General features: G+C 36.3%; 2 protein-coding genes across 4 annotated transcripts in view; one reads left to right on the forward strand and one right to left on the reverse strand.

Annotated features, from left to right (window-relative positions):
- The window catches only part of LOC112052913 (locomotion-related protein Hikaru genki), a 361983-nt gene that overhangs the window by 275855 nt on the left and 62355 nt on the right, over nucleotides 1-23773 (forward strand). The gene's annotated exons all lie outside the window — the stretch shown is intronic.
- On the reverse strand, nucleotides 681-22754 carry LOC112054305 (syntaxin-7). Of its 2 annotated transcripts, none has more exons than XM_024094030.2 (8): nucleotides 22512-22754; nucleotides 18352-18462; nucleotides 17056-17125; nucleotides 16570-16720; nucleotides 13810-13906; nucleotides 12590-12708; nucleotides 11779-11934; nucleotides 681-8998 (listed from the first exon to the last, which is right to left on the reverse strand). In XM_024094030.2, exons 2-8 carry the CDS (start codon nucleotides 18452-18454, stop codon nucleotides 8912-8914), a joined length of 783 nt encoding a protein of 260 aa, XP_023949798.1. In that variant the 5' UTR covers nucleotides 18455-18462; nucleotides 22512-22754; the 3' UTR covers nucleotides 681-8911. The 2 variants fall into 2 exon arrangements, with proteins under 2 accessions (XP_023949798.1, XP_023949799.1); XM_024094031.2 differs by having other exon boundaries at nucleotides 18352-18477.

The raw sequence follows: 23773 nt of genomic DNA on the forward strand, positions 1-23773 counted from the left end.
GCAAGTACCGGGTTCGCCCTCCCTCGATTCGGCCCAAATTACATGTCATGGGAGGTGGTGGATTGTTCACTCAGATCACGGTTATCCCCTCGAAGCCGACGTCCGAGTCTCTTATCTTTCAGTCTTCGGGTCTCATCAGGTGATGCTTCTGCCGTCTGCGCTTACCGAAACCCCCCGGTGACGCCGTAGCGGTTCTGCAGGGAGCTATCGGCACCAACACGGTGCGGTGTGATCGTGGCGCTGCGGCCCCCGCATTCGCATAAATATCAAAGGCACACCACGGCGCCGCACATCACGTGTACAGCGATGCGGCAAAACGTCTCCGGCGCCGTACCGCACCGTGTGGCTTCACTCTTAGCCCTTGACTATAATCCCTCCTGATGGTAAGTGATTATGCAATCTAAGATGGAAGCGGGCTAACTTGGTAGGAGGAGGAAAATCCACACCCCCTTCGATTTCTACACGACACGCTTGACGGTACGTCTTTGACGTAGGGTGGTAACTGGCCACTGCCGAAGCCTCCCACCAGCTAGACCTGAATCAATTAAGAAACCTCAATCAGCCGGGGATCGAATCCAGGATCTCCGTCTTGTAAATTCAGCGACCACTGCGCCACGGAGGCTGTCAAAATAAAATAAAACACTAAACAAATAGCAGGTAGGTAAATAAAAGACTTGATATGCAACCATCGACGAGTATATTGTTGCAAGCTAACATACAACTTACAATATATCGGACACGGTTAGTGGCCTGTACAGTATAGCCAGGCCAGAAATATATGCCTGGCTTGGGGGTGCCAAATAAAAATATACTTTTCACTACTCTTGCTCAAAAACATAGTCATATTACCACTCCACAGCGGGGCTAAACAAGCATATTAGCCTCTAGGGGCTAAAGTAATTTTGTTTTTTTAATTATTCTCTGTTACGAGTACTAGCCAAGTACTAGCCTACTTTATAACCATGGAGGTTTTATTCGTAAATAGAATCATCCAGTAAGGACCTTCTTCTTCTTCTTTTGGTTATATGGCTTCGCGCGTCGAGCGATTGAGCCAGAGGTAAGGTCCTGACTGTTTGGTAAAAATAAAACTTGGAATTGGAATAAAATGCAGCGTTCTTGTCTGTGGAATGCGGTTATTTTTTTTATTGAATTTTTATTGAGTTGCGAATTTATAGAGCGAGATTTGAAGACAAAGGTGTACGGTGTACCTAATACCTTTGCCTTTTCTTCACGGAAAAAAATATTAATAAAGAAAATATAATTAAAGTGCGAGAATTTAAAAACAATTATTGTCGTGAATTATCTGATTACTTGATATTTTTAAATAAATTAATTGTGAATTTGTGACCGTAATTTACATGTTTCGCAACATTAATTGTTATGTCTTTTATCTAGAGAGAATGGTGATGGATCAAAAGACTTACAAATGAAACACCTACTTACGAAAAATTTAATAAGTGGAGAAAAACCGACTTGTGGTTCACAAGTGCATTCTTACTTACAACTTACGCATGGTGTTTTTTAAACAATTATCTAACATGTTTACCCCTCATACTCATTATTCAACTTCACTGTAGTCGGAAATTAAGTTACCGGGTAAAAGCATCTCCCCGAAACATCCAAAGTTGTAGCATTTTGTACCTACATTTTAATTTTCAAATAAAATAAAACATTGAATACTGTACCGAGTTATTTTGTTTTCTCGCAATTGTAGTGAAAAGTATTGTGTAACACGCGGGGCTAAACCCATTATAAACTCGGTTTCTATTTAGGTCTAAAAATACCTCGTATATAATGGGTCTTTTTAGCCCCTTGTATAACAATCTACTATTGTTTCCTGCGAGGCGAGGTTTTTATTTTTCTGGTCCGGCTATACATTGTGTGACATTCAAAGCGTAAGGGCTCATTCAATATATTGATGAGAGAAAATAGAAATATCATGAATGCTTTTACATGATATACTCATAGGGATGCCACCTTTTTCGTACAAAAAGTATACCTACTTATTAATATATGTTGAAAATCAACTAGTGTTAAAATAACCAAATAAAAAGCTATCATAATACCATCTCACAGTCGGTGTTTAAAGTTATGTAAATAAATTTGAAAGTAAGACTTTATTGCGTCAGTTTACAAAACAAACAAAAGTTTAAAAATCTAAATAAAACTCGTACAAATCAAATCATGTGAAATAACGTACAATACTATATAATTAAAAATTTAATGTGACAGACGGACATTCAGAGGGCCTAGTGGCAGTTTGATACTGTTACTGTCACGTAACGTAAACGCGAATTTCTAAGGAATTGAAACAACGCCATCTAGTGGCACTACTGCACAACTGTTTCAATTCCATATAAATTTGCGTAAACGTCAACGTGATAGTAACAGTATGAAAATATTGAAAACTCCCACTAGGCACACAGTAACGCGTGTGATCGTAAAATGGTTCCGTTTTTGTACATACGCAAATTAGGAACCCTAAAAACTGGTGGCAACCCTATATACATCTTAAGAACTCAAGAAAAAACGTTTGTCTACTTATGGTATAATCGGACACAATCTTTATGACGTCTCCGAAATGAGCCGCAGGTGTCTCCGCGCAAGTCATACATAAAATTCGACGGCCTCCGTGGCGCAGTGGTATGTGCGGTGGATTTATAAAACAGAGGTCCTGGGTTTGATCCCTGGCTGGGCCGATTGAGATTTTCTTAATTGGTCCACGTCTGGCTGGTGGGAGGATTCAGCCGTGGCTAGTTATCACCTTACCGACAAAGACGTACCGCCAAGCGATTTAGCGGTACGATGTCGTGTAGAAACCGAAAAGGGTGTGGATTTTCATCCTTCTCCGAACTAGTTAGCCCGCTTCCATCTGCATCTTCACTTACCATCACGTGAGATTGTAGTCAAGGGCTAACTTGTAAAAAAAACAAGATAAAATTAAGACGAATGAGGCGACCGCGGGTGTGAGGGAGGCGAGCTAAAATCTTGTTTGCAGCTCGCACGATGTTCAGACACGTCTTATTGATTGCATCCGACTATAGTCTGTCAGGCTTTGGATGTGGTTAGGTGTACATACGTCAAGTGTGTGACGTGTGTTCCTATTTATTGGTACGAAAATTACATTTAATCGAGTCAATTTAACCGCTATCAACGATAAATGAAGGAATCCAGTTATTAAATGGATTTTAATGATTTTTTCCATTTGATTTCTTATGCTTTATAATAAAAAGTTTTTCCAATAAAAACTAATGATATACCTACATATTTTTAAGAAACTTTATGAAAATTATTTTCATTAAGTTTCAAATTTAAGTATAATTAAGCTCTTAACTAACACTTTAATTTGATATGTAACACGATGCAGTTGCATTTATACTTTTTTTTAATTATCCAATATTCCTCTTAAATAATTTTTCATAGTTTTCCTTTAATAATATGTCTGTAGAAAGCTAATTTCTGTATTTTGTTCAAAATATTAGTTTCAGTTGTTTCGGAGATTAGGGAAAAGAAAAGGTCAATTTTGTTTTTTTTTTTTTGATAACTTGAAATGTAAAATAATTTGAATAATATCGCTTTTATCAAAAATTTATGAACGATCGAAAAAATAGTCAAGATAACTGCTTTCTAGGTGCTTTCATAAGTTGAGATTCGATGAAAACTTGATTTTCGAAAAACTAAATCAATATCTACACTTTATTTTTAGTTCGAAGTAAGTAGCGAAGATTAAACAAAAATGCGGTAGGTATAATAAGTATACATTTTAGTAAATAGCCTAAGCATTTAAATAAAATAAAAATAATTAAAATCCATTCACTATAACTAGGTTCAGAGGTAAAAGTCGATGTCAAAATTTTTTGTTACGATTTGAACGTCACTAGAAGTGGCGCACATAGAATATCATTTCACTAATACAAATTTATTTATAAGTAATTGTTAGTAATATAATACAATATCAAAACGCAGTTGTGAGCTTAGAATTAGGTGAGTAGGTATCAGTGGCGAAGGATGGAATTTTGACGAAGGTAAGCCGTCCCAAAGAAAAGGATGTTCATACCGCTTGATACAAACTCCGGTTTCTCATACATCCATATTACCTGGATAATATATTTATTTCAATAATGAATATGTATGGTTTTTAAAAGGTAACCCGGCGGGAATCGGCCTGTATGGACTCTTCGCCGCTGGTAGGTATAGTTCGACATAAAAGAGTAGAAAATAAATGAGGGCGCTGTAGTCACTTATTGTCGTTCTTATGGTAACCCTGTGTACTGTCATGTACAACCTTGTTGATGATTGATATTTTGTTCTATACATAGCTAATGTTTGTTCTTATTTTAAATAAGATAATCTGTTGAAAATTATATTATATACCTACTATCTAATACCTATAAATAAATAAATAAAATATATTTGGAAAATATTTACACTCACCATCTAGTGCCGAAGAGTACTAAGATAGCTGATTTAATGATTTATATTTATCAAATTTAAATTTAAAGTAAATCTCATCTAAATAAATGATATTTATTGTAATTCATCTGGTAATTATCCGATTTTCCACTATGGTTTTAATAATCCGATAAAACTATCAATAATAATTGGTTGCTCTATAACTATAGATCGCTGTGTTAATGTTAGTAAACGTGGTGTTGCCACATAGCGAGTTTATTAGTCCCATTTTTATTAACTTCTACTCCTTTATGTCACACTATATATGACAAATTCTAGTCATGGTGTCGAGTGCGCGTATGTCTCAATCGATCGCGTAAAGTGAATTTGTATGGAACTAGCGGACCCGGTCAAGCTTCGCATTGACTTCTGTGCTCTTAATTCTTCCCTACCTCTACCCTAAAACCTACCCTACTCCTAAACTACCCCCTTTCAAGGCGGATCAATCTGCACACAGTGTGTAAAATTGATTTAAATTGCTTCAGTAGTTTAGGAACCCATCGAGGAATTGGAAAATAAGTTGGATTGTATTTTCTCTGATTTTTAAAATGCAATTTCATACAAACCCAAGTTAACTTTTACGCCATCTAGTGAGAGTAAGATAAAATACAATCTACGTAGATGGCGCTGTTTCAATTGCATATTAATTCAATTTACGCTATCAAATACGTACAGAACCTCGCACTAACCACTCAAGAGGGTCGTTTCATTAGGCAGTTAATTGTGAAATGTTTGTTGAATACGTGACCCTTACAGAGACTACCTGGGTCAGTTGTTTCTTTACGATAAAGTGATGCCTCATGAGTGCGTTGCGTCGACACATTGTCAGGAGTTGTTTGTTATTGTCAGGAGAAGGTTCTTATGACAGAAAAAAATTAATAAATGAAAGGGGTAGGGTTGAGAAGGTAGGGTACGGGTAGTTGAAAGTTTACATCGAGATTCACGCGAACGAAGTCGCGGGCGTCCGCTAGTCCATTAATAAAAGTTAAGGATTTTATAGTAAACTCAATTCAAAAATTATGTACATAATCAAATTTTACAAACGTTAAAAACGCTGTCGTCCATTTTGTGACGTCACGATGTCACTAATTAGTATAAACGTCAAACTAATAATTAACTAATAATTTTGTCAAACACTCCATCTGGTTATTAAGGTTTAGTGTTAGTGTGCCGCCATGAAACAGTTGAAATATAGACCATCATGAACGACAACGTATTGGCACGTATTTAAAAAAAAAAAAGAAATTTTGATCGTTGTATAATCGACCATTCGACGCGATGTGCCGATAGATGGCAGTGTATGTGAAGTCCGTAACTTTGTATCGCGATATCGAGTGGTTCGTACAAAAGGTATATATTGTGAAGTTTTTTACAATAAACAAGATTCGCATTGGAGCGGCCGAGTGCCTTGGTTGTTTTATTTTCTCTCCGGTGCGGATCCCGAAATTTGTTCAATCGTATCTCAAAAATATAATTTTTTTTTCAATCTAGTAGAACAATTTAAGATCCTTTGCAAAAAAATGTCAACTTTATTATGTGGCACTATAAAAGCGCGACATTTCATCGTAATGCAATTGTAATATAATACTCAATTTTAAAATAACATTTTGATAAGTTTGTAACAAACTTATCAACTATACAATATTAGACTAATCAAACTGTGAATAATCGTTAGAATTGATGATAGAATACAAACTACATTCATCATTTTATAATTACTAATCATATAATAAAATAATTTTGCAAAAGGCGTATATTTTAATTTTCTGCAAGCCAAAATTTTAGCCAACCTAAAAACAATTTAGGATTTTGATTTTAGGTTATAAAAAAGTAACTGTTTAGCCAGACTTCTGCAAGTTGCAGTTTTTTTAGTAAATTTGTTTTTCTTCAAGGGTGTTTTCTTGAATTTACAATATCACTAATAGTTTTTGAGTTATCGTCAAAAAGCTGAGGGCCTTTATTAGGTTATAAAATTTGCGAAAATAAAAAATAACCCTTTCTCAGGGTTTAATTCCGCGTCGAATGTTTTGGAATCCTTCACTAACGATTATTCGCAGGTTAATTTTTCTTCGACCAGTCTTTAAGTCGGTATAGATAAGTATGACGTCTAATAGTTATACAATTATTATAAAAACATAACCTGCCTCAATTATCAAATTGGGTTAGGCTTTATGACAATTATAAATGACTAGCAAACGCCACGCGGTTTCACTGGCGTAGTTCCGTTCCCGTGGGATTTAAGGGGTTAAAGTATAGCCTATGACACTCACAAATAACGTAGCTTTACATTGATAAAAGGATTTTCAAAATCGGCTTCGTACATACAGAGATTAGCCCCTGAAACTGACAAACTTTACCTCTTTTATTAACCGACTTAAAAAAAGGAGGTTCTACGTTCGGCTGTATGTATGTGTATGTATATACTTGGTATATCGCTTCCGATATTTGCCATCATACGTGTTGAAGATTCTTCAAATTATAAAGCTGATCGATTTGCTTTTAAACCAAACGGCCTTATATATATATTTTTTTTTAAATAATAACTTATTTACAAAAATAATTTGCATTTTAACGTGAGATGAAAAAAATCATAAATGAAATAACGATTGTAATATAATATTTTAAAATCAATATATTAAGAAGAATTAATATTAGATTAAAATATAAAAATAGTCATGAGTAACATTATGAGTAGGTAATGTAAATACTAAATTATAATGAACTTATAATAATAATACATGATTCTGTTTTAACCATACATACATTTGGACGTTTTATTTGCAAATATGTATTTTTAATAAATCGCTCCAGCGCAGCACATTCTAATGTGGATTATATGTGGTGTGCAATGTTCGAGCGATATGAGTAAGCGACGACCGAATAAATAAAATATTAATCAGCAACCACGATTCAAAATTTCATGAATATTGAGTATAAATGTATCAATTTGATTAAATAAAATATTTTCGCTAAAGTAATTAAGTATCATAGATAAATAATCTCATTGCATTTAGTAATTAAAATTGACAATCTCCCCATGGAATGTACAATATATCAAGTTTAACCATCGATCTCCTATTATAAAGTGGATGCACAATTAGCGACCAAAAAACGTCCACACTCAATGAGTGCCAAACACAACTTTTTGGCACTCAATTCAAGTAGTCACATTTGCAAATTCAACCTTAACGTTGAATTTGCTCTGAATTTGGAATTTTATTGAAAATTTAAGGCCTTTAGCTATAATTTTCTTTACCAATAATTCTAAAACTGTCAAAGCAAAATGGACCAGTTTTTAAGTGAAATTTTCTACATAACTGTGCGTCCTTTTACTATAAGAGCTCAATGAGATTAACACTAGAACACAACGTAAGTCAGTGTAACTCGAAGTATCCTTATAGCTCACCCGTGGGGTAATTTGGACCTGAGATCCCAATGAGAGGGTTGGAGATATAGTGGGTTAATTCAAATACAATATATGTATTTTAATACATAATACAATAATTATAAAATTACAATATAATTTAATTAAGCACAAAACATATTTACACAATTGTTAAAACAATATTAATTTCATTTAGCGTCAAAATATGCAATAATCAATTAAGATTAAACTGAAGATTTATTTCATTACATTTAAAAAATATAGCATAAACAATTATTACATTAAAGATGTAAACTGCTTTAACCAGTCACATCTCTAAAGTGTTTTTCAGATGGTGACAGTTGCCTTATGACGTTCATAATGTGTACTATTATATGGTGAATCGCGGCAAACTTTTAAGAGTGACACGAACTGTCACCGTACCCATGCTATCTGAAAAACACTAGCACCGAGTACTATACGGAAAAGTACTAGTAAATACATAAAAACAGTGCGAGCAGAGACTGTCAACCGATCATTATGGCTTGTGTTAATTTTCCGTAAAAGTGACGTCATATTTTTAAAACTGGTAACATAACATTACGTCATAAAAATGCAATTCATTTAAAATTAAAAAAAAATAAGTTTTCTTAAATCTCACAGGGATCATAGTCAGGGATCCCTAGAACATTTTGTACAACTTATTACTAACAAGCAAATTAACTGAGGTAACTACATTATCTCGTTCCGACGCTCTAAAATTTTCATTTCCTGGTAACTCATTTAGCTACCAGAATCAAGAATTTTCGTAAATAAAAAAGTTGATCGTCTCATCCAGATGAAGCTACTCACGAATAACCTTGTTAGTAATCAGGTGTAATGTTCTAGGGATCCCTGACTATCATAGGAATATATGTACATAATGTATATTCAAATGATGAAATAAATAATTTTAAAAGGGCCTTCAACCTGATTATCGTGGTAACTTAATTTGATATAATAAAATGGGTTAAAATAATATTTTTTATGTGTGATGTGTGGTGACGATACTTGCGAAGGAGGCAGGGGCGGGTCGAGTCAGCACATTCGGACGGCTCAGTGCGCGAACAGGATTATGAGTATGATAGCGATCACTATGATCAGGATTATCGCCAGGTAGATCTTCTTCTTCCTCAACTTGTTCTGAAAAACAATGTGTTTTTTTTTATTATTTTCAAGTTAGCCTTTGACTGCAATCTCATGTGATAGTAAGTGATGATGCATCCAGCATGGAAGCGGGCTAAATTGTTAGGAAGACGATGAAAATCCGCAGTCTAGCCTAGTGGTAACTAGCCACGGTCGAAGCCTCCCGCCAGCCAATATGTGTAGATGGTTTAAGATCCGGTATTAGAAACATATACCCTCATATTATGTTATTAATTAGTGCTATGAAATAAATGATAGATAATGTTCACAGCGACACATTGCAAATATGTTGCCTAGATAAAATAAACATATTTTTCATAAAAAATCTAGGAAACTATGAACTAGATCAAAGGCAACCTAATACATATAAAATAAGCTTTCATTTGACATAATATACAACTAAAATAACTGATGAGGGTGTATAAATAACATTGCTCATAACATTATTGTTTATATCTGGCAACCTCATAGTTGCGGTGAAAGCAGGCAACATTTACTTTTTCAATTCTATTGAGTATAATATCATTAACTAGTGTACGATTTTTTTAAATTAACCGACGAAGGAATGAGATTAAATAAATTAAAAATAAATAATCATTTAATACAGTGCAATGTGTCGATGTCAATATTTTCTATCATTTATTTCTTGTCCTAATTAAATAACAAATGAGGGCATATATTTCTTATGCCTGATCTCGTACTACGAGTAAGAGACCATTATTATTCATCATTACTATAATTTATTTTTTAAAAAGAATATTTGCCATATCTTTTTTTTAAAATGACCAATATTCCCATAATCCTCCAAATAGTCGGGAAAGTCTGTATTAGGAGTGGGTACGACAATAGACCAACGGGGCGGGGATCGAACCACCAACGGAGTGATGACCAAGTGGGTGATGAGTCCGATCGCTCTTACCATTGAGCTATTGAGGCTGTATTAGTTTGTTTTAACAGACCAATGCAGGACCAGGCCCTCCACTTTATAAGAGAGAGGATATATAGCTCAGACAACCACCACTTTGTTCTAATATCGGGTTATGATGACAAAGTGACATTTAAATATCATAAATTGACGGCATAAGTGCTCTCAAGGGAACGGAGTGTTAACACCGCAATCTTACCAACTCCATGCTAAGAATTTATACTGAAAATTAAGTACGTTTGGGTGTACTCTTCTATAACAAGATCCCCAAGACTATGATGGACCTGCGAATGCATAGCTTTAAGCTTTTTTAAAAACATTTACTTAGTCGAGGTTACTGCGCCATTGATCCTTAATGATAAAGATGCTTGGAGGCCGTTAGATCACAGGAAGTATAACTAACTATAAGAAATTGTAATGATGTCATCAATAGGGATAAGTTGTATATAAATTAGGAGTACGTTAATAGTAAAGCAATTTTGTAAAAGTAACAAGGTATCTGCGATCATTACTTTCATAGCTACAGGGAATTAAAGGGTCAGATTTGCGGCGCTGCCGCGGATCCCTGAAAAACGCCCCCCACAACATGGTACGATTTAATGACGTCGTAGATCATAATGATCGTTAATTTGTATGAGCGTTCAAGCAAAATTACTATTATTTAATACATCTTTGCTATTTGTGCGTTTATGTTTATAGTTGTTATATTGAAAAAGTCACATTTAATGTAAGGTAAGGTAAGGTAATCTAAAACTGTATGATTTTTCATCTAATTACGATAAAAGATTTTTAATCTTCTTATTTATTTTGCAAATATCCAGACCATCTTTGCTTTTTATGTACAAATTAGTTAACATTGACCTTATTTACTCGAATGTATCATGAAAATCAATATATTCAAACCTAGTCATCATCCCCATTCTCTTCGTATGTGAAGTCTGCCAATCCGCATTGGGTCAGCGTGGTGGACTTAACCCCTCACTTTCTTAGAGGAGACTTGAGATACTTTGAGCAGGACACACGCAGAGCTACGGGAAGACCAAGAGCCAGCAAAAGACTAATCCTCGCATCAGTGGCACATTCTGTCATGCTGTATGGGGCACCGGTTTGGAGCCAAGCACTTCAAATTACTAAATATAATAATGTGCTTGGAAGAACTCAGCGACGCCTGGCTATACGAATCAGTGGGGCATACAGAACAGTATCCAAAGAAGCTGTGCTAGTGATAGCAGGATTAATACCTATCGAAAAATTAGCTATAGAAAGAGCGAGGCTATACAAAAGGGATGTCAAAGGAACTCCAAAGGAAGAGAGACAGAGGACGCTTCAAGAATGGTCAACAGAATGTCTAGAAAGTGGAAAAGGGCAAAAAACCAGGGACTTGATTCTAGACCTGGTGAAATGGGTAGAACGAAAGCATGGAGAGGTGGATAAGCTTATAACACAAGCATTGACCGGACATGGAGTATTTAATACTTACCCGTATGCGATAGGCAAAGCAAGCAGTGAATGTTGCACATATTGTGGAGAAGTAGATACGCCCAACCATGCAATCTTTGAGTGCGTGGAGTTTGAGGGGGAAAGAAGCAACGCACGCCAAGGCGATGTTCCCTTGACAAAAGCGAACTTAGTGCCATATATGTTGGACAGCAAGGAAGCATGGGCTAAGGGCGCGAAAATGCTACACAATATTATGGGACGACGCGTGAGAGACGAATGGGATTGCCAGAAAGCTAATAGCGAAGCGTGATAGACTACCTCATTCCTGAAGTAATGCACGTATACTGCGGTACCAGGAAGGCTGGAAGGAGATGAGCAGAAAAAAAAAGAAACGTGCAGAACGTCACGGTACCTTGTAAGTGGCGGCGGTGTTGAGCTCCCGGGTGGCGGCCTCCACGTCCTGCGCCGCGTACTCCACGCTCGACTCGATGCTGCTCACCACGGCGCCCTGCTCGTGGATCATGGTGCCGAGCTCCTTGAAGATCGAGTTCACGTCCAATATGTCGTTCTGAAACAAACATTTGAATATATAAAAGCGAAAAGAGTTCTTTTTTTTTTTTTTTTTTATTATTTTATACAAGTTACCCCCTGGTCGCTAACTTCTTCTTTGTCGCTGCGCTCTTGACAGAGTGTTGGAGGCAGATGTAATACGCCTAACGAGCATTTACTTGCTTATTTACGAGCATTAACTATGGACCTCATAAGAAGGCTCAGAGCCGATGGCCGTTGGGGTACCAAGGTGCTGGAATGGCGACCCCGCACCAGAAAGCGCAGTGTTGGTCGACCCCCCACCAGGTGGACTGACGACATCAAGCGAGTCGCAAAGATTCGCTAAATACAGGTGGCTCAGTATCGTGATGTTAGGAAGTCTCTACAAAAAGTCTACGTCCTGCAATGGACGTCCATCTGCTGATATGATGATGATGATGATGATGACCCTTTGACTACAATCTCTCCTGATGGTAAGTGATGATGCAATCTAAAATGCAAGTTGGCTAGCCTGTTAGGAGGAGGATAAAATCCACACCCCATTCGGTTTCTACGACATCGTACCGGAACGCTGAAGTTGTGTTTGGCACTCATTGAGTGGGGACATTTTTTGGTCACTGATTGTGCATCCACTTTTTAATAGGAGATCGTTGGTAAGGAGTGACGTAGCTCACCTCCAGCTGTCGGATATCCCTCTCGCGCTCCTGCAACTCCTGTAGCTCCGTCTCGCTCTGCGCCGCCAGCTGCAGCTGCTGCGAGCGCACGCGGCCCGCCTCACCGCTCTCCGCGCGATCTGCTTTCAGGGAACACATGCCTGAACACCTCTTTTGATAACACTTCTTCTGTATGCAGGGAACTGAGGGCTCTCCCTATGTTTGGATGTCATTCGTCATCATTGACAACCCGTGCTCGGCTCACTGTTGAACACTAGTCTCCTCTCAGAACAGGGATTGGACTAACAGTCCACCATGCTAGCCCTAAACCTAGACCTCACGATGTTTTTCCGTTACCGTTTGAAATACGTGATATTTAATTTCTTAAAATGCACAATACTGAAAAGTTGCAGGTGCATGTTCCGGACCGGATTCAAACCTACGCCCTCCGAATCGAAGGCAGAGGTAATATCCACTAGTCTAACACATGCAGTGGCGTGCATAAGGTTGTCGATCAGCGTATGTACTAGTGAGAAAATTAAGCAAACTGGAAAAATCTTTGTTTAATAAGCATTAAGAAGACATCTCTAAGGGTATGCAGTACTTTGATGCATGTATGAAGTGCACGCCACTGAACACATGAGTTTAATCACAAAATAAGCTGGACTTTTGTATAATCCTTCATTTCGGAAATGTTGTTACAATTCAGACTTTATTAATGGATTCACATGGAAAACATTACAAAATCCCAGCGGATGTCGCTATTTCGAGATCTAGACCAGACATTTTCTCTTTTGTCCAAACAAACCAAGCGAACAACATTATCTCTTTTTGTATACTTCAAATCGATTTTGTATTAATACAAAAATTCAGGTTAATCCGTTTAATTCCCAGATTAATAGAGAACTCGTGGTATAGTTAATGTCGTAAGAGAAAGGGCGAACAATTGTGGCAGCACTCACCGCCGTAAGAGTAAGGGTGAAAAAACAGGGCAGCTCTCACCGCTATAAGACAAGGGGTGAAGAAACAGGGCAGCTCTCATCGCCGTAAGGGAATGGGTGAAGAAACAGGGCAGTTTTCACCGCCGTAAGAGAAGGGGTGAAGAAACAGGCCAGTTCTCACCGCCGTAAGAGAAAAGGTGAAGAAACAGGGCAGCTCTCAACGCCGTAAGAGAAAGGGTGAAGAAACAGGCAGTTCTCACCACCGTAAGGGAATGGGTGCACAAATAGGGCAGCACTCACCGCCGTAGGAGAAAGGGTCCGGGAGACTGATGCCGCTGTTTGCTTTGGCCTTCCGTACATCTTCTTTAGTCTTCTGTGCGGCTGTCTTCTGCGTCGCCTGTTGACAGAGTTTGGTTCTATATATACAGATCAACTTTGGTTTTTCTATAGGTGTATTAGCGACCAGCCGGCCCGTCGGCCGGATAATAGATACAAAGTCAAAATCTAAGGTCAAATTTTAAAATTCCGCGAGAACTTATATTAATTTTGAATTGTCATTATTAAATGAAATAATGATGATAACCGGGACTAATGTGCCCTCCGAAGCATGGGGTGTAACAGTTGATTCCACCATCTTTCCAACTCCGGACTGAGAAAAAGGAATTCCCATCCCCGGCCTAGACGTACCCGAATCTCCCGGCAACTTACTTATATTTAAAAAAAATCATGATAATTCTACTTTAATAATGAAACCATTACTTTACTAGTATCAAAAATGATTGCTACAACGTTTTAGGACATTTTTCATTTATCTTTAATTTATAAATACCCTGAGATCCTTGACCATACAGCCTGAGTTATTTATTTATATTTATTAATTTATAATACAATATGTTTTGCAGACTTATGATTGGTTTGTTTTTTCGTTTTCTTGTTTGTGAAGCTTGTTGGTTACAGAAAAAGTAATACAATAAAATAATACAGCTTCAAATGTTACTTCGCCGCTTTGGTACACCGGCGAATATCTTATCCTAGAAGAGTGGTGATAAAAAGATGTATTTTTCTTCAAAAAACATACTTTTATTAAGCCAATTATTTAAACAGATCCTCATTTATACATCATATTATCATCTCCATGTACTTTTATACGACGACGATGTATGGACCGGTGGCTATTCCACTTTACTGAAAGTTTTCTTTTTTTCTACCAAGATAGGCCAGGATCCATGGAGCATTTTTATAATTGATTGCTATCAATTTAATTTTCCGTGAGTAGCTTCATCTTGATGAAACGTTCAACTTTAATTTTTACGAACATTCTTGATTCTGGTAGCTAACTGAGTGAGTTACTAAGTAATAAAATTTTCTGAGCGTCGGAACGAGATAATGTACCGCGCAATTTGTATGACATTGTGGCTGTTAAGTTGTATAACTATTAATTAAGTAACATTAAAAAAACATGCTTGGGCCCACATTATTCCTCGTTTACATTAACGACTTATTTAATCTGAAAATATGTGGTGCAAGAGTTTTTCCTTTGCCGATGGCACTGCTGTAGTATTCACTGATAATGATTGCTGTAGTATTCACTGATAATGATTGGAGGCTGCACAGTGTAGCTGGAATAGGTATGGCTAGGATTGCTTCATGGTTAGGATCAAATTGGTTAACACTTAAACAGAAATAACGAACTATATCTGCTGCTCGATAAATACAACAACTCCACCCGATAATAACTTTTGCGTACAAATTCATAAATTTGGTTTTGTGACTAATTGCAATTGTAACTGTACAATTGCAAAGGTAGAACAAACAAAGTATTTGGGGATTATTTTGGACCAGCGGCTTTCTTGGCATAAACAAATAGAATTAGTAGGAAACCGTATCAGATTTTTGAGTTGCACATACGAAACTTCTAACACAGATATACTTTGTTTTAGCTAAATGTATACTCAGAGGCACAATTATCCGCCAACTTGAATATACTCGCATCATATTAAAGAGGGCGGATAATTGTGCCTCTGAGTATATTATAAACTATTGCATTCCTGTCTGGGGCGGTGCAAGTAGAATAAGCTCAACGTGCGCTACTTAAAACTATGTATTTTAATGTCGATTTGGTACAGATAATTTATACAATATAGTAGAAGTAGAATAATAAATAAATAAAATAAAAATATAAATAAGTTTACCGGAGTCATTTGTTAAAACTGTTGCTTTTCTATTCATGTAATTCATTATGCTAATCAATGATGTGGTAACAAACTACCAAATGTTAATCTTATCACTGTATTTTGTTAATGTTTTTAATAATATTGATAAATATAGAGTGATAATCCAACGTTTTAATGTAGTACATGGCATTCATATTTCTAGTAAAAAATTCGTGTGTACAAATTATTAAATTAGTTTTATCAAGTTTAGGAAACAATGAAATTAACTTTTTTTAATGGCATAATCATATATATATAGCATACGATTCTAACAAGACCGCGAACCTTTTTTTTCATTCAGGAGGGAAAATCCTTATGGACACCCTAAAGGATAGTGCTGAACTCTTAGCCGTACCTAAGCTGCCACCCTGTTAGCCGTATACCCGCTTTTCAGCTTATAACTTAGTAACACAATTGCCTGTTTCTTATGTAGTTGTTGTTGTTGTCCTTCTCATTTCCTCCTACTCCTTTATTATATTTCTAAGATATAGTTAGTTACCATTTTCCACACTTATTGGGAGCTTCTGTGGTTCTGATAGTCTCTTGCATGGAACTGAATACTCTAGCCCGTCCTTCACCGCGTCTGTCTGTCTGTCTGTTTCCGATAAACTCAAAGACTACTGATACGGTAGCGTGATTCATACTGAAGGGTTTTGGTATATTATGTGTATGATAATATACCAAAAATCGAAACAGTCCGCCTGAACAGGTTACGATTTTTTTGATGACAAGTATATAATAAGATTTTGTGTGGATTCGGTAGAAAATTTTGAACAGAACTGCCTTTGACATCATTTGTTGGTGGCCTGACCTTGTGGACAATTAAAATAGAATGATGATGACATACCTGGAACGCGTTCAAGGTGGCCATGTACTCGTCGCGGAGGCGGTCTCTGGTGAGCTTGTTGGCGTGCGCGTCCGTCGGCATCTTCATCAGCTCCATGATCATGGTGGACGTGTCCTTCGCCAGCTTTTGAGTGTAGTTCTGAATCTGACGCCTGCAATAAATAAATAGATATATATTATATACATACTACTTGGGGTCCGAAGGTGCTCCAAGATGGACTGACGATATCAAGCAAGTCGCAGCGATTCGATGGATGGATGGATGCAGGCGGCTCAGGATCGCGATGTTTGTAAGGCCTATGTCCTACAAAAGGCCTATGTCCTGCTGTGGATGTCCATCGGCTGATATGATGATAATGATGATATATAAACAATATGTAATGTGTATACTATACCAGCGGACCCGGTCGAGCATCGCTTTGACTTGTAACTTGTGAACGTGAACAGATGATCGATCAGATCGATCAGAGATGTAAGAAGCACTTACAATTGATTCCTAAGCTCCTGAGAGTCTTGCGGCGTCTGAAGCTGGTTTATCATCTTGTTCATGGACAAAACTGAAATTATAGACAACATTAATGCTCAACCCTGCGAGTTTCACAGCTTGGATTTGACTACGGCCACCGTGACGCTGTGGATTTACAAGACGGAGGTCCTGGGTTCGATCCCCATCTGGCCGATTGAGGTTTTCCTTATTGGTCCAGGTCTGGCTGGTGGGAGGCTTCGGCCGTGGCCACCCTACCGGTAAAGACGTAATGTCAAGCGATTTAGCGTTCCAGTACGATGTCGTGTAGAAACCGAAAGGGGTGTGGATTTTCATCTTCCTCCTAACAAGTTAACACGTTTTCATCTTAGATTGCATCATCACTTACCATCAGATGAGATTGTAGTCAATGGCTAACTTGTAAAGAATAAAAAGAAATAAAAAAAGATTTTACGCCCAAATCTGTTCTGATAAGTCAACAAAATTAGCTGGGTGGGGAGAACAACATGTATGGAGAATGGTAACGTTAACCAGTTTTTAAAAAAATCCTGAACCCTACACTCATAGTTCCCGGCCTCAGTTCAGTGGTTTTCTCCCTGCCCTTCAATGGACCTGGTACACACACACTGGTTTCATGGCATGTATATGTATGTATATATATATGCATCTCAAGTAAGTCAAGAAATGATGTTTGTTATAAAGGATGTGTATTGTGCAAGAATCAAATTAAAATGAAATTCAACAAACAATAATAAGTATCATACCGTTATTATTCGTATATTTTGGATATACATTGGAATATTTTTCTCTTACAATGTTTTTAAAAAAATTAAACAAAGTCATACTTACATCTGTCACATAGCATAACTAATTTTTCTTTGAGCTACTTATGTAGTCAATTTTAAATTAATGAATCAAATATTACTATTTTATGAAGATGACTTATATATTTTAACATATAAAATTAAAATTTCGAGTAATAGAGGAAAGGGAACAAACATTTTTATGAGTTGTGGTTGTGTTTTTGGCTTATTGAAGTTTGAGATAAAAAGATGGCTTTTGGCGGCTTCGGCCGTGGCTAGTTACCACCCTACCGGCAAAGACGTACCGCCAAGCGATTTAGCGTTCCGGTACGATGCCATGTAGAAACCGAAAGCGGTGTGGATTTTCATCCTCCTCCTTACAAGTTAGCCCGCTTCCATCTAAGACTACATCATCACTTACCATCAGGTGAGATTGTAGTCAAGAGCTAACTTGTAACCAATAAAAAAAAAAAATTCAAATGTTACTTAAACTTACCATTTTGTGATATTTTTTTGATATTGCTTGCAATTGTTTGAGTGATTCGTTGAAAGCTATCATTGCTCTCATATGATACACCACCTTGATATGACGCCTCCATTGTGGACTCTAAAAAGCACACAACTATAGCACTATATATTTATAAAACTGTGAACTTGTCTTGAAATTACTATGTTAATAATAATATAATTAATTATTAGATTAAACATAAGTCATTTCACACTTAATAATAATAATCATGATTAACTTGTTCAGGGAGACAGAATCAAGACCAGAAAGCAGAAAAGCACAAACCGGTAAGTGGCACTGAAGAAGCCAGTGACCACAACACAAATCCTAACACTGTGGATGTGTACACAGATACTGGAGCAGGAGTCTACAGCCAGCATGACTACTACCTGGTGTGTAGATTAAATCCAGAGTAGATGTGGCTGTTATGCTTTTGGCTGCTTCGTCAATGTCATCATTTGTTTTGAGTGGAACTTTTAGTGACAGATTAGTATCAACATATTTTATGAAGGCTGGTCAATCTGCTTGTTTGTTATAAAAACATATCTTTTGTTGGCCATGAAATTATTGATGTAATAATCATACCTATACTAAAGCCATTCTTGAGGAGTACTGTTTACTAACAAACAAATTAGAAATGAGGGTAGAAAACAAGTCATTTCATAACTTTTTTATTTTAAATATGTATTGTTGTTTTGTTATAAAATATTATTCAAAATATATATCTAATTGTTATAAGCTTATTAATCAAATTTATTTTCATTAATTTAAAAACAAGTTATTAATAATTATTAGGTGTGAAATGACTAGCGATTTATACCCTCATTTTTAATATGTTTGTTGGTAAACAGTGCTCCTTGAGTATGGCTTTAGTATAGTAGGTACTGGTGTATGATCTGAGCAACTGTCATAGCAACTGTCTACACTTTCGTACAAATTTGATAACCCTGTATATACAAATAAGTCTAAAAGGTCTGGTAATTTGTTGGGATCTGTGGGCCAGAAAGTTGGTTCACCAGTGTTTATAATATGGAGGTTATTTTAAATTAAACTTGAGTTAAGTTCTCTGCCTCGAGGTAGTGTCAGGTGTGATCCACAGATGTATCAAGAGTTCTAAAATATTCTGTGAATTGGGTTTCCTTAGGGTTTAGTTTAGGGAGGCAGTAAACAGCTGAAAGAGTAAGTGACCCGTGTTTATCATCTATACTTATAATCAATCTGTAGAGAGGTCAATTCTGTACATGAAATATATTTTCAAAATAACTATCAGGGGGTGATTAGTGATCGATGCTGATGCCAAAAATTCAATCAGTTAAATTTTTGTCTGTCTGTCTGTATGTTCGTCATAGAAACAAAAACTACTCGACGGATTTTAATGAAATTTGGTACATTTATTCTTCAAACTCCTGGGCAGGTTATAGTATACTTTTTATCACGCTACGATCAATAGGAGCAGAGCAGTGAAGGGAAATGTTGGGAAAACGGGAGAAGTTACTCCATTTTTTAAGCTTCCTAGCAGCTTTTAAGCTTAAGGGTAGGGTGGGGGTAGGGTAGGGTGGGGCAGGGGTTGTTAAAAGTTTACATCTACTTTCACGCGGACGAAGTCGCGGGCGTCCGCTAGTACAACATAATGGTTGTAGCTTGTAAGTAAAGTGCTTGGTAGTCCTTGAGGATTTCATGCTTCAAAGTTTTCCTTACAATTACGGCTGCTCCACCAAGAGCAGTTCCGTCACGATGTAGTGTTGCATATGTAATGTAGCCTTTTATGGTAAAGTTAAGGTTGGAAGTAAGATTAGACTCCGACACCAACAGCATATCTATGTTGTGAATGTTCACTCGTATGTAAAATCAAACCATTTACATTCCACATTGCCACTCTTAATATTAGATGATATTTTGTATTACTGTGGTCAATAAGTTTATCATTATTGACATTCGGTCTATTAATTTGTCTAAACTTTTATGCTTGTTTTGCTAGAGTCTGTTGAAGTTTCATCTTTGTTCTGATTTTTAGTAGCTTCTCAACTCTCTACTACAACTAGGACAATGCACTATTTTTAAACTGGTTTGAGGAGTGCTGTCTAGTGTACGAATGTTCCTTCTCCTTTGCTCCTAAAGGTCAATCCGATTTTTAACCATTTTCTTGTATTACAGTGCTCCGTTGTTGATCTTTGTGCGCTGTTTGTTTTCTTTGTATGTGTATTATCTTTCTGTTAAGTTTTTCTTTTGTTGATTTCGACATAGACTTCACAGCCTTTGTTGTTTGCAGGGTGACTACCTAAATACAAACAGCACTTAGCTGGGGTGTTCCTGCCTTGTTTGCACTGTTTGTTGTATTATGGCTCGTTGCACATTTTTTGAGTGGCCATATTGCATTGCATTGGGCACATTTGTTCTCTTTATTGGATCTTCAATAACAACGTTTGTATTAAATATATGAGAAATGTTCTTATTGTTTGGATGTGGAACTAGGTTGACAAAGGTTGAGAGCAGTATTTTGTTAAGTCTATATTGAGCATTTATTATTTCACCACAGACTGTGTTTCCGGACTCTTTAATAGCTTCCCTTATTCTCTCTATAGGTGTACTTGGATGGAGCTTCTTTATTACAATAGGGATGATGACAGTTTTTTAAATTGTATATAAATTAGGAGTATGCGAATAGTAAAGCAATTTTGTAAAAGTAACAGGGTATCTGTGATCATTACTCTCAGAGCTACAGGGATTTAAAGGTTAGGTAGTTAGATTTGCGGCGCTGCCGCGGATCCTTGAAAAACGCCCCATACAAAATGCTACGATTTAATGACGTTGTAGGTGCTTGTAAACTGAGCCTACTTGAAATAAATGAATTTTGAATTGAATGATCGTTATATTTGTATGGGTGGTCAAAAAATTACCAATATCTTTGTTATTTGTGTGTTTATGTTTATAGGTCAAGTATTGAAATATGTCACATTTAATGTAAGGAAGCTAAAACTGTACGAATTTTCATCTATTTACGACAAAAGATTTTTAATAGATTTTGAAATTTTATAATCTTATTTATTTGCAAATATCCAGTCAATCATTGATTTTTATGTATAAATTGGTTAACATTGACCTTATTTACCCGAACATATCATAAAAATTAATATATACAAACCTAGTCATCATCCCTATTTTCTATGGTCTTCTTCCTTTCTAGAAAAAGTGTGACCAATAAGATTGTTTTCTATTACAATTTTCATAAGACTGTGGTATGCCCTATATTGTCAACTAAGTCTTAGTTGGTTTTAAGTAATAACTTTGATTGTGAACTCTTCTTTATTTAATTTTAATCTGATTAGCTCTGTCAGTTTCGCAACATCTTCAATGGCGTATAGCATGATGGGTGGTGGTTTGAATACATGTTGTTTGTTGTTACATTAAAGAGTTTCAGCATCATCTAAATCAATGTCCAATGATCTGAATTGGTTTGACATAGTGTTCTCTTCTGGTAATGGTGTGCCAGACCAGAATCTTCTTTCTTCTCGGGTTTCTGATTGTAAGTACCCTCTGCCACATAGGGTGAGGAACAGATTTATATGTTTGTGGATCTGTAGGAGGTTCATTACTACTAGAGCATGGTGCACTACGTGTAGACATGCTCCTTGTTCCCACACATAGGCTGGGATGAAACTGAATTAGTTTCTTTCCAGTAACAATAACAGGCATTGGAGCCTGATTACTCACTCCAGTGGTGTCTTCGGTAACAGATTTTATTCTCTAGCAGGGGTATGTGGCATACCACAGTGTGCTGGGGGTTGGCTTGATTGCATGTCAAATCACTTACCTTTGTTATAGGACATTTCATTATAAAAGGGGTTGGGAAGATCACCAGTAGCACTTTTCCCAAGGTACTACTGCCACACTTTTTGAGGGTATTTAAGTCCTCAGGGCTTGTGGTGATCACGAAAAGGTTAGTTAACCGCCACCAGTGTCTCGACGTTGTACTTCGAAGTACTGACGTGATTATTGCAGTAAAGATCATTATTTTCATCATTTCAATCAAATCCAATAAAAACAGTAGGTATATATTATATTTTATGGTATAATTTTTCATATTTAGGAACAAAGCTTAGAACAATGAAAAAATAAGATAATCTATACCAATAACTACTACGACTCACCTGTAATCGAATTACTGATAAATTATTTTAAGGATGTTCACTTGCAGTACAAAATACTGTGAAACCAAAAAGAAAGAAAACGCGTGACTTTCCTCGGACACTCCAAGTACAAGTTAATATTATTTATATGTAGAACGTCCAGAATAAACATACATTTGTAATATAATAAATTAATTAATTTTTTTTATTTGAAAGCCAACACACAATCGTCACAGACGACAAATGAAGGCCCAACAGATTACAGATCATAATACACTGTAATCTTTGTTACAGATTACAGACGTCAAATCCACATTAATTTATTTATTTTTATTTTAAAGAGTACATAGATCATAGACTTAGGTTATAAATCTATGCCATAGATTATAGATACAGATTAGATATTAGTTACTTTCAAAGAATAAATTACTCTGGTTACCATAAATTATAAACACCAAAGAGTATATGATCACTACACTTTTAATAGTTACCTCAGACCAATTATAGAAGGACCTGTATCGCACTCACAGTCACGAACAAAATTGTCTGTCATTTCCTGAAGAAAACGAGCATAGATTTGGTATATATTTTATACTAAAGTACGGTTTTTGCCCGTTTTTTACACAACTCAATTGCACAAAAAGGTATTTTTACGGAGCTCTTTAACTGATGAACACGATTACAGCTATTAAAGATCGATTCTATAGGGACTGTTTTTATAATCGCATTAGATCGTTGATCATATACTTTGACAGAAAAGTAATGTCTAGCGAGGCAGGTCCTATACAATAATTGGTCTGAGATAGTTACCTATCTATTAATCTGTGTAGTTACCCTTAGATACAGAGGTTACCTTTATTGTCTAATAGGCCATACAGACTATTTTAGTATTTTAGTCCAGTACGAACAATTTTTGGGCGGTAAATCCAAAAATTGTTCGTTCTCGACTAAAATACTGTAGTCTAGTGTATTATAAAAACTAGTGTATATGACAAAAACTGTGATAACTCGGCCAATATATATGATACCAATATAAAATAGCCTATAGCACTCCCCAATAATGTAGCATTCTAGTGGAGAAAGAATTTTTGAAATCGGACCAGTAGTTCCGAAGATTACCCCTTACAATGAGTGTTACACACTTACTTTACCTCTTTAAAATATTAATATAGATATGCTCTACAGACAAAGGCTTTACCTATTACGTTTATAGGGTCAAATTAAAAAAAAATGTCTATGGCTTGATAAGTACTATACCAAGATTTCAAAGCTGTAATCAGATT

This window comes from Bicyclus anynana, chromosome Z (genome assembly GCF_947172395.1).
Source record: "Bicyclus anynana chromosome Z, ilBicAnyn1.1, whole genome shotgun sequence".
In the NCBI taxonomy this organism is placed as follows: Eukaryota; Metazoa; Arthropoda; class Insecta; order Lepidoptera; family Nymphalidae; genus Bicyclus; species Bicyclus anynana.